Source organism: Acartia tonsa, chromosome 13 (genome assembly GCF_053477335.1).
Source record: "Acartia tonsa isolate MP-2025a chromosome 13, ASM5347733v1, whole genome shotgun sequence".
Taxonomy (NCBI): Eukaryota; Metazoa; Arthropoda; class Copepoda; order Calanoida; family Acartiidae; genus Acartia; species Acartia tonsa.
The window spans coordinates 38,728,003-38,740,544 of NC_137272.1; the positions used below are offsets into that span (position 1 = coordinate 38,728,003).

General features: G+C 31.7%; 1 protein-coding gene across 1 annotated transcript in view; it reads right to left on the reverse strand.

Annotated features, from left to right (window-relative positions):
- Positions 1-12,542, reverse strand: part of LOC145303719 (glutamate receptor ionotropic, kainate 2-like) — a 161,710-nt gene that overhangs the window by 24,718 nt on the left and 124,450 nt on the right. Inside the window, exons 27-31 of the mRNA XM_080145324.1 lie at positions 5,652-5,755; positions 5,062-5,122; positions 4,813-4,907; positions 4,392-4,467; positions 2,254-2,369 (exon numbers count right to left, since the gene is read on the reverse strand). Of these exons, the coding sequence (XP_080001450.1) occupies positions 2,254-2,369; positions 4,392-4,467; positions 4,813-4,907; positions 5,062-5,122; positions 5,652-5,755 (452 nt within the window). The remainder of the gene's footprint in view (positions 1-2,253; positions 2,370-4,391; positions 4,468-4,812; positions 4,908-5,061; positions 5,123-5,651; positions 5,756-12,542) is intronic.

The following is a 12,542-nucleotide window of genomic DNA, read 5'->3' on the forward strand; positions in this document are numbered from 1 at the left end:
TGTATGTATATCATACAATAATAAAAGATGTTCTATCTATAAATAATTAATTTTATTGATATTGATTATCTTATTTCATTATTCATGGTCAGAATGCGTAGCTACTCTAATTTAAGATCTTGCTAATCACTGAAACCATTGAGTTCTCCATATTAAGAAAGCTTCATATAGGTCATGGTATGGCTGTATCACTGCCCCTATATCCATCTACAAATACTTAGTTGCTAGGGGCTCAGATGTTAATATACTTAAAATAAAGATATTAAGGGTGAGGTTTATTAACAAACTTACCCTTTTATCAAAATTATTGATTACAGTAATACACTTTATCTAAAAAGACGTACTGGGATAAAGTTGCTCAAAAATCAGCATGTGACGTCATAAAAATGAGGGAGATGAGAGGAGAAGCGGGAAAGAAAACCACTAAAAAAGAGATGGATTATCCCTCATTTTTTTTACGCCACATACTGATTTTTTGAGCGACTTTCTCCCCGTTCTAAAAAGACAGTAAAATTTTTACCAATGCGCTCAAATTGGAACCTGGCTGCTACCAAAAGTCTAAAAAATGCCCCTTCACATGATTTACTTTTTTATTTTAAAGACTTTAGAATATTATATAGCTGTATACTCATTTTAGAAATATATTGACTCCTTTTTGATAGCCTAAAACCAAAAGATTATTATAAATATCATAGAAGTTTTCTTCTAGACAATAAAATCAACATGTTTTCGTATTTTTAAGATGATTCTTGTTGCGCTGATTATAAATATACTTGTTTTTGTTTGAAGATAAAAGATTACAACATATGCAAAGTTATAGTTATTGATATGATATATATTTTCTCGTATTCATTCGAATCCGGTGGATAGGAACCGGTTCTCATCCATACGAAAAAACTATGTCTAGCATCGTATTATATCCAGCTTTCTACGAATATAAAAATGTACAATCATAAGATTAAAACCAGCTTTTTTTAGCCCGTGCCTACGGCACCTAGGGGCTAAAAAACTGGTTTTAATCTTATAATTGTACATTCTATATCCGCGGAAAGCCGTTTATAATACGATGCGAGAAATAACTATTCTTGCAACTTTTTACCTATCAAATACTACCGACTTCAAGAGGGATTTTTAGAGTGAATGTTCAATCCTGAGAAAAATAGCCAAGAGAGCTGAAGGAGGCAGTTCCTTAAAGAACAGAACCCATTCCGTTCAGAGGTTGCAGATATTTTTGGTTTATATCAAAAGTCATATGAAAGGTTTGTAAATATTTTTGTTGTTGTTTTTTGTGAGATTGTTTCAATACTTTACTATCCCTAACAACTTTTGCATTTAAGTCAACTTATAAGTGTAAAAATGGATGCTTTTCTATTAGAGCTAATCTTTACCTTCAAACAAATCGTTTAAAAATCTAATTTTTATTATGCAGTTTCACAACATTTTTAAAGTCTTCGGAATGCATTTTTATTTTGGTGGGAGGAGGAGGATTTAAATAAATCCAATAACCTTAAACAGCTTTATTGGAAATTGAAAGTTAATATTCTAACCGTTTAAGAGATCTTAAGTTTTACACAAACACTTTAATTAGAATGTTAACAATACAAATACGTCCATTGCAGATATATTTGAGTAATTTGTTTATTGATAAATGAAGGGTTTGACTGCCGCATACAAATCCGCAGCCGCGTTATTATACTTCTTGCAAAATTAAGCCACTATTTTTATACTTTGCAATAGCTTGCGACTGAAGCCAGCCCCAGCTGAATATTCTGGGACAGTAGACAGTGTCATGTGTGACGTCATAAAACATGTCTATCATTCTTCTCTTTTTTAGGGGTTTCCTTTCCCACTTTTCCTATCATCCTTCCTTTTTAGACTATTTTTATGACATCACACATGAAACTTTCCGCTGTCCTCAACCTCTTACAATCATCATCCGTGCAACTGTGCCAAGCTTACTTACTTACATCTATAGCTAAGTTTAGCTTCGACTGCGGCTGACAAACCAAGGATAATTGCTTTAACATATTTTATTATTCATTGCTTTGTTTATTATTTATATACACTGCAATAGTCTTATATGCGTAGCAACTATTTAATTTTCTGCGATTTTATTTCAGTAACATTATTTTTTGTTGGCCAATATGAAGCTTCTCTTAAATTGATCTCTCATTGACCAAAAAATTAGCTTTATATAATACAAACCTGCTGGTCAACTGGGATATTATAAAAATGTATGAAAAGGTTTCTTACCTTACATTTACCGCCGCCATTTTTTTCTTTCCACCATTTTGTTTTCAGCTGATGTAATTTTCCCGCCTCCTGGAGTTGCAAGATGGCGCTTGAGAAGGGAACTCGGTATGGTGACCCTAAAACATTTTGATTAGTTAAAATGATCCCTATTGAGACGAATTGTATCTTTTACTCTTCATTATAAAAGGGATAGTTGCATTAAGTGCATTTCACAAGTTTGATTGCAATCTTAAGTTACAAGAATACCATCCAACATAAATAATTTTGTATTGCTATAAATAGCAATCTATTAGGCACCAATAAAATAGTTATCACGCTGTTTTTGTGAAAACAGAGCTGGATCTTTAAATCGTTTTTATAGTGCGCTGAATCGGGGCGATTCAGAGGTGAACCGTAGGCGCGCTGGTGGTTAGCCACAGCGCGCCTATAAAACATTGATATTTAAAAGATTTTCAGTGCGGTGTTGTTAAATCACTTGCGACACTCAATAAAATATCGATCCGCGCCAGTACAACTTTATTACATAAGCCATGTCAGTAAGGCATTTTATGTAAAATTCCATGTCAGCATGGTATTTTATATAAAACATTAATATACAGTATGACCCTCGAAAAAGTATTTTTAGGCATCTGCAGCCCTTATTTCTCAATGAATTATTAAAAAATGCATATGTCCTTGTTCTCCATAGTTTTCCACGTAAGTAGATATAAAAAAAAAATTTTTACCTCCATTAACACCGGAGATTTTTAGTGCTAAAGTTTTGAAAAAGTGACTGAGGAAAAAGTAACTTTTAACATGAAACGACTTTTTAAGCAAAATTAAGCTAGAAATCCTTTTATTTTTGTTACTAGCAGAAACTTTATACAAAAATGAAATAAAAAATTTAGTTTTTGAGTAAAAAGCATTTTTTTACACATATTTTTTGAGTCTTTTTAGTTTAATGATATTTTGAAAAACTTACTTATTAGGCAAAATTGTTTAAGATTAAAAAACCAAATAAATCTCTATGAATATAGCAGGAAAATTGTTTTTGTTTCACAATCCTAACTTTAATAACAAAAAAGTTATAAAGAAAATAAAAATAAAACATAATGATTTTTTAGTCTAAAAAGCTTAATTTACCCCCTATTAAATAATTGAGATGTCAGAAAAGTAGGCGGAGCAACTGTCATAATTAATCCTTTTCTATAAATAAGGGTTAATAAATAACCTAAAATTTGCAAATAATCAATTCATTCAGTAGTATTTTTTGCCATTAAAAATTTATATTTTTTGGTGGAATAAAAAAGAAATATTTAGTTAACTTGTTTTTCTTTGTGTCTCATTATTCAGTTGCCAGAAAAACATAATATAACTATCCAAAAAATAAGAGAAACAAAAAAAAAATCTTTTCTCAGTCACTTTTTAAAAACTTTAGCTCTAAAAATCTCCGGTGTTAATGGAGGTAAAAAAAATATTTTTATATCTACTTACGGGGAATACTATGGAGAACAAGGACATATGCATTTTTTAATAATGCATTGAGAAATAAGGGCTGCAGATGCTTAAAAATACTTTTTCGAGGGTCATACTGTATAATTTACTTTAAAGATAACTATAAAAATGTTTTCACGATAGTTTTGCAATAAAATATTAAAGTAATTAAATATAAATATTTATTTATTAAATAAATAATGCCGATTTGAACCGGCAATGACACTTGGTGAGTGGCATTGCCGCGCCAGTACTGCGCCACTGGGTGCGCCAAATCGCCCATGCAAATTCGATTTAAAGATTGGTATTTAATAATTTGATGGCGCGCCGAATGAATCGCCCCGGTTTAAATCACCTATAAACGATTTAAAGATCCAGCTCAGTACAGCCATTTATGTTGCATATATCCAAAAAATATAATTTTCATGTCTTGATATTTTTAAAACTACCTGGTAGAAAATTGAATTTCTTTCAAATATATGGTCTATAGTTACAGTTTTAACTCTTGAACAGAAAAAAATATGCAGTTCGCTAATTTCAAGTTTAAATGCACTTCGTGCAACTACCCTTTTTATATTTATAAAAAAACGAAGTATTTGAAGGGATATGTTTTTTAAAGTGTTGTGCAAGAAAGGATTGGTCTAAAAAAAGGAAAATTATATTACCTGGTGTGAACGCAATGCCATAGCCTTTAGAATCCAATAATCCTCCTATTTGGATTAACTGACAATTTCTCTCAATCTAAAATGAGAAGTTTTTTTAGGAAATCAACACAACAATAAAAAGTCAATTTATTTCAACAAAAATATGTATATACTACTATGTCTGTACTAATAATGGCTCTTATTTGAATCATGGGGGAGTTGGCAGAAAAAAAAGCATAAAATTATCCTGGCACCCGTTATAAGCTTCCCAAGCTTAGATAAAATCGGTTCAGTGGTTAGAGCGGACAAACAAACAAAAACCTTACTACTCTAATAAATAGAAAATAGAAGAAAAGAAAATTTGCTAAGAAACAAACAATAAAACATATTGTATTTTTTGGCAAATATCTTACGAGAAGGAGCAGTTAGGACTTCAACTAACCTGATAGTGTATAGAATTAGACTCCATGAGAAAAGCATAATTTCCATCAGATTCTAGAACTCTATTCACACCCTCCTTGTTAGATTTACAGAACACTTGAATTAAACATTTTTTGTCATACAGAATGAAAAGGTAAAATTTAAATAAGATTAAAGCTAAGGAGGTAAAAATAAATAATCTTTTTTTAATGCCGTAATTGTCTGTTTTGGGAGACTAAGTGATTATGGTATCTTTTTCTGTATGATAAACCTGTAGGATTTTGTGATTCCATAAACGCAGTCATCCGAGCATAGGTGGGAATTTTTGAGTCCTAAATTAAAATACAAGGTTAAGTAACAGGGAAGAACTTTGGATTTAATTTTCAAATATGTGACAATGCAATATACAAAAAAGAACTCATTTTTTCAAATTGTATGACCTAGGAAAATGAAAGCTCTATTTGATTTTCATCTATATTTCATAAAATTTATTGGTACATTTTATACAGCTAATTAATTTGTAGATATTAGTGTGGAAGTTTAGTAGAATCAACTTAAAACAATCGTACTTGCTTAATTATTAGTGCGATTAATTAATAGAGAATAAATGTGTGAATATGTACAAAGTTTGTAATAATCATTTATCTCATCGTATCATAGACAGCTTTCCGATGATATTAAAATTAAAGATTATAAGATTGTTAGCTACAGGGGACGAAGGTATTGGCTAGCTAACAAGACTGATATTGATTTCAATTTTAATATTAGTGGAAAATTGTCTGTAATTCGATATTTTAAAGTATGGCTGAGAACCGCGCCGGTTCTAATCCACCAGATACTAATCGGGATAAATACACTTACCCTGAAAAAGGCTCTAGTGGAACCAGATTCAAGACATCCATACTTGATTTTGGTCTGTTTGGCCAGATCTTCTGCCGATTCTATTGGCGATTCCATACGTTCAACTGAAACAAACAAGAATTCTTAATACAGGGTGTTTTTTAATGGTACAAAAGTATTGCTTAATTTAACCAACCTACCCTTCACAGATTTTTTTTCATTTTCTTGTGGAGTTTGTAATCAGAAATATGCATTTTCGACAATATAACTTTAAATGAAGCTAGCTGCCAAACAGATGACAAAATAGTCTCTTTCCACTTACCAATAGACCCAAAAAAGAAAGATATAACCCAAAATAAAGCAAAGCTTTGCTTTTAAAAACAAAAAAATCGTCCAGTTTAAAATGGATATACTGACTTTCTTGTAATGATTGTAGGGTGTTAATATTTCGAAATTGTACCTTTACTCTAAAGGAATTATCATGTACGGTTTGAAATGGATAGGACAATTCTAACATGCCTTAATTTACGGTAAAAGCTATCCTTTATAGAAGGACTGACCAACCCTATATGTAGAATAGTATGAAGTAAAATATTTATTTTTAACAGGAAAAGCTTTTTTTATTTCTCCATTTATTGACATAAACTTATTTTCAGTTGCGCAGCTACTCATTACCAAGGGTATGTCAGTACGTCCGTCACAACGTAAAATTTTTGGACTGCTAAACAAAAATATTTAAAAGCTTTTGGTACGAATTGCTCTAAAGTTTACAAAGGTCATTATACCCCATCAAGCTAAAGACGTTTAATTAGCACAAACATAGGCGCAACACAAAGGTCGAGCAATAAAAGAGTTAACACTTGCATTACCTATTTGAAAGATGGCAACCAGCTACTATACACGTACATATATGTATGTTTTGCTGTGCCACTTTTGGACAGTTATTTCCATGTTTTATTTTTATCGGCTGGCACAGACATATTTATTTAACCATTTTACAACTCTATAATTTTTATATTGGTCAGGCCAGGGACATGTAAAGAAAGAAACAATTTATAAAACCAATTAAAGAGAGAGAGAGAGAAACAGAGACAGAGAGAGAGAGACAGAGAGACAGAGAGAGAGACAGAGAGAGAGACAGAGAGAGACAGACAGAGAGAGAGACAATGAGACAGTAAGAGTGAGACAGAGAGACAGAAAGAGTGAGAGAGATACAGAGACAGACAGATACAGAAAGAGAGAGAGAGAGAGAGGGAGATATATTAAGAGAAAAAGAGAAGAAGAAGAGAGAGAGATAAAGAGAGGAAGAGAGATAGATAGATAGAGAGAGAGACAAAGAGAGAGAGACAAAGAGAGAGAGACAGACAGACAGACAGAGACAGACAGAGACAGACAGAGACAGGCAGAGACAGACAGAGACAGACATAGACAGACATAGACAGACATAGACAGACATAGACAGACAGAGACAGACAGAGACAGATAGAGACAGACAGAGACAGACAGAGGCAGACAGAGACAGACAGAGACAGACAGAGACACACAGACAGAGACAGAGACACACAGAGGCAGACAGACAGACAGACAAACAGACAGACATACAGACAGACAGACAGACAGAGACAGACAGACAGACAGAGACAGACAGACAGACAGACAAACAGACAGGCATACAGACAAACAGACAGACATACAGACAGACATACAGAGAGAGAGAAAGGGACGGAGATAGCGATCTTGTGAAATAGCGTGAGAGAACAGACAGACACAGTTAATTATGAAATAGCATCGCTAAGAAATATTATTGCAACTAGAAATTTAGGATCATATGAAGGAATTGAAGTCATTCCTAAAAAGGACAGAAATCCCCTTCCTTGGATATAGGAAGGCTATTTCCTTTCCTTTTTCTTACAAATTCTCAGTAAGGAAGGTTATTTCTGTCCACTATCTTACAAATTATCACTAAAGGAAGGTGACCTCTGTCCACCATCTTACAAATTCTTCCTAGTTCTTAGAAATTCTTCCTTTTCCTCACTATTACAACCATGTTTAATTAATCTACCTCATTTCACCAAATTCTTCCTTATTTCAAGAAAATCTACCTTATTCCCTCAAATTCTTCCTTGTTATAAGAAATTCTACCTTATTCTAAGAAAATTTACCTTATTCTAAGAAATTCTTCCTTATTCTAAGAAAATCTACCTTATTCTCCCAAATTCTTCCTTATTCTAAGAAATTCTTCCTTGTTCTAAGAAAATCTACCTTATTCTAAGAAATTCTTCCTTATTCTAAGAAAATCAACCTTATTCTCCCTAATTATTCCTTATTCCCCCAAATTCTACCTTATTCTAAGAAATTCTTACTTGTTCTAAGAAAATCTACCTTATTCTAAGAAATTCTTCCTTATTCTAAGAAAATCTACCTTATTCTAAGAAATTCTACCTCATTCTAAAAAAATCTACCTTATTCTAAGAAATTCTTCCTTATCCTAAGAAAATCTACCTTATTCTAAGAAATTCTTCCTTGTTCTAAGAAAATCTACCTTATTCTAAGAAATTCTACCTTATTCTCTCTAATTCTTTCTTATTCCCCCAAATTCTACCTTATTCTAAGAAAATCTTACTTGTTCTAAGAAAATCTACCTTATTCTGAGAAATTCTTCCTTGTTCTAAGAAAATCTACCTAATTCTCCCAAATTCTTCCTTATTCTAAGAAAATCTACCTTATTCTAAGAAATTCTTCCTTATTCTAAGAAAATCTACCTTATTCTAAGAAATTCTACCTTATTTTAGAAAATCTACCTTATTCTCCCAAATCCTTCCTTATTCTAAGAAAATCTGCCTTATTCCCCCAAATTCTTCCTTATTCTAAGAAATTCTTCCTTTTTCTAACAAATTCTTCCTTATTCTAAGAAAATCTGCCTTATTCTAAGAAACTCTTCCTTATTCTAAGAAATTCTACCTTATTCTAAGAAAATCTACCTTATTCAAAGAAATTCTTCCTTATTCTAAGAAAATCTACCTTATTATAAGAAAATCTAACTATTTCTCCCAAATTCTTGCAAAACATAGCAAATTCTTGCAATATATAGGAGTCCCAAACTCAAAAACAAATTTTCAGCGCGATCCGACCACCCGCTCTCAAGATATGGTGACCTGGTGTCCTTGGTACCGACGGTAAGATTTGGGAAATGGTTCGAATCCTTAGTAAATTTGGTCAAAGTCCAAAAATATTTTGACACTTTTCAATTTTTGATCAAAATTATTTGTCCACCTGGGTATTTTTTCTTCAAAATATTGACTAAGTGCCAAAATATTTTTGGCCTTTACTGCCAAATTTATTAAGGATTCGAACCATTTCCCAAATCTTACCATCGGTACCAAGGACACCAGGTCACTGTATCTCAAGAACGGGTTGTCGGATTGTGCTGAAAATTCATTTTTGAGTTTTGGACCCCTATATATTGCAAGAATTTGCTATGTTTTGCAAGAATTTCTTAGAATAAAGCAGAATTTCTTAGAATAAGGAAGAATTTGTTACAATAAGGTAGATTTTCTTAGAATAAGGAAGAATTTCTTAGAATAAGGTAGAATTTCTTAGAATAAGGAAGAATTTGTTACAATAAGGTAGATTTTCTTAGAATAAGGAAGAATTTGTTAAAATAAGGAAGATTTTCTTAGAATAAGAAGAATTTGTTAGAATAAGGTAGATTTTCTAAGAATAAGGAAGAATTTGGGAAAATTAGGTAGATTTTCTTAGAATAAGGAAGAATTTCTTAGAATAAGGTAGATTTTCTTAGAATAAGGAAGAATTTCTTAGTATAAGGTAGTTTTTCTTAGAACAAGGAAGAGTTTCGTAGAATAAGGTAGATTTTCTTTGAATAAGGTAGAATTTGGGGGAATAATATAGATTTTCTTAGAATAAGGAAGAATTTCTTAGAATAAGGTAGATTTTCTTAGAACAAGGAAGAATTTCTTAGAATAAGGTAGATTTTCTTAGAATAAGGTAGAATTTCTTAGAATAAGGAAGAATTTCTTAGAATAAGGTAGATTTTCTTAGAATAAGGAAGAATTTGTTAGAATAAGGAAGAATTTATTAGAATAAGGAAGATTTTCTTAGAATAAGGTAGAATTTCTTAGAATAAGGAAGAATTTCTTAGAATAAGGTAGATTTTCTTAGAATAAGGAAGAATTTGTTAGAATAAGGTAGATTTTCTTAGAATAAGGAAGAATTTGTTAGAATAAGGTAAATTTTCTTAGAAAAAGGAAGAATTTGGGAGAATTAGGAAGATTTTCTTAGAATAAGGAAGAATTTCTTAGAATAAGGAAGAATTTGTTACAATAAGGTAGATTTTCTTAGAATAAGGAAGAATTTGTTAGAATAAGGTAGATTTTCTTAGAATAAGGAAGAATTTCTTAGAATAAGGTAGATTTTCTTAGAAAAAAGAAGAATTTGGGAGAATTAGGAAGATTTTCTTAGAATAAGGAAGAATTTCTTAGAATAACGTAGAATTTCCAGAAAATAAGGAAGAATTTGGGGGAATAAGGTAGATTTTCTTAGAATAAGGAAGAATTTCTTAGAATAAGGTAGAATTTCCTAGAATAAGGAAGAATTTGGGGGACTAAGGAAGAATTTGGGGGAGTCAGGTAGATTTTCTTAGATTTAGGAAGAATTTCTTAGAATAAGGTAGGTTATCTGAGAATAAGTGAGAATGTGTAAGGAAAAGGTAGACATTGTTATGAAAAGGTAGAATTTGGAGGAACTAGGTTAATTTTCTTAGGATTAGGAAGATTAAGTGAGATTTAGGGAGGTGATTTTTATTCTCTTTTTCAGATATGTGAGAAAAAGGAGAGTGATTTTTGTCCATATTTCACTTATCTGAGAAAAAGGAAGATGATTTCTGTCCTTTTTGGAATGAAATTTCTGTCCTTTTAAGGAATGACTTCATTTCCTTCATATGATCCGAAATTTATTATCCAAAAGTAGCAACGCAATCAATAGGACAAATTTACTGTAAAAAAAAATTTTAATAACATATGTCTTTCAATGCATCATTGGTATATAAACTGTTCAAATAAATGTAATATATAGGACTTCATACTAAGTTACTAACATTTATATAATTGTTCAACCAATAATGAGGGAGATAAGAGGAGAAGTGGGAAAGAAAGAGCTGTATTTGATGCCATAAAGTGGACATAATCCTTACAAATTTCTTGTCATAGATTATGACAGAATATCTTAGGTAAAGATTAGCTGCGCTACTTACGAATTATCTTATTACAGACATTAGAGTTAAACACCAGAGGGAGAAAGGGTTAAATAACTGTATCTTCCCATCGCAATCGTCTTGTGCAAACTTTCTATTGGGTCAATGAAAATCAACCAATGGTGTTGCCTATATTAACACAGCAAAGCAGCAGAAAATAATTTAGAAACAGACGAAACAGGTCTTTGAAAAAGGAGGGGAGGTAGTTGTCTGTATATACATCTATACTATAGATCTGTTCTACAGACCTACTAACAAAAGACAATTATAGAAAATCAACCAATGGTGTTGCTTATATTAACACAGCAAAGTAGCAGAAAATAATTTAGAAGCAGACGAAACAGGTTTTTGAAAAAGGAAGGGAGGTAGTTTTCTGTATATACATCTATACTATAGATCTGTTTTACAGACCTACTGACATAAGACATCTATAGAAAATATTTATATTAAAAATACTGTCTGTAGTAAAACAGGGAAAAAGGTAAGATCAATGGAAAATAATTAACTCAACATTGCCCCTATGAACAATGGATGTAGAATATACGTGGATGATAAAAAAGGAGAAAAATTGTGGTCAATTTAGGTTGCAATTTCCCTCCGCATTTAATGGTCTGGCCGTTTATACAGCGAAAGGAAAGAGAATGGGATAGCTCGTTTTTTTAGCCCACTACAGAGTTCACCTTTTTCTCAGACACCTTTTCAAAACTTTAGCTCTAAAAATCTCCGGTGTTAATAGAGGTAAAATTAAAATTTTTATGTATGCTTGTGTGGAAATGTACAGAGAATAGGATTTATGCTATTTTTTATGATACATTGAGAAATAAGGGCTGTAAACCCTAAAAGATACTTTTTCGTGGGTCTTACTGTAGAAAATGTAAATTGATGTATAAGATCCAAGTAATAATATATTCATTCCCAGAACGGTCCTGCAGTTACCGAGACGAAAAGTTACAGAAAAAGAGACTTTACATAATATTATGTAGACTAAGAATATGTGGTGTAGATGAACTTATCTTGCAATTGAATTATCCCTCACTCCCTGAATAAAAAGCTAAATATTTGGAATGTTGAGAAAATTAAAAGAAAACGTTCTACCCCATTAAATGTATGAAATATGTAGAAATGGACGGATTTAGGGGTACTTTCCTTTAAAGCATGACTTGGACCATTTAACCACCTTCCTCTCTCGCGAAAAAAAATGGGGGGATGGGCATTTATGAACATGGAATTCTTTCTACACCCCCGCGTTATGACAAAATATACCTTGATTACAAAGATAAACGATTTTCATTTGATTGATGTAATCACGTTTTCTTTGTACCTAACCCCGGCGAGAGGGGACTCTAAACCTGCGTGGCTTATCTATGTATTGCTACACCCTATCCAACTTAACCGTCCTTGCCTAAGCTATATAATTACTTTTGCTTTAATGACCCATCATCATCTATTTTTTTGTGGGGGGAGGAAGCGTTGTTATAGAGTTCCTTAGCTTGAAGATTTTGTCTAAAGTTCTACAAATGTTTCTATTAGGATTTTAATACTTGGTTTTGTATATTACATATTTCTCAGCTTCATAAATAAGAATTTGGATGTTCATATTTGTTCTATTTGTCAATAGAGTAAATACATTAAATATTAATCGA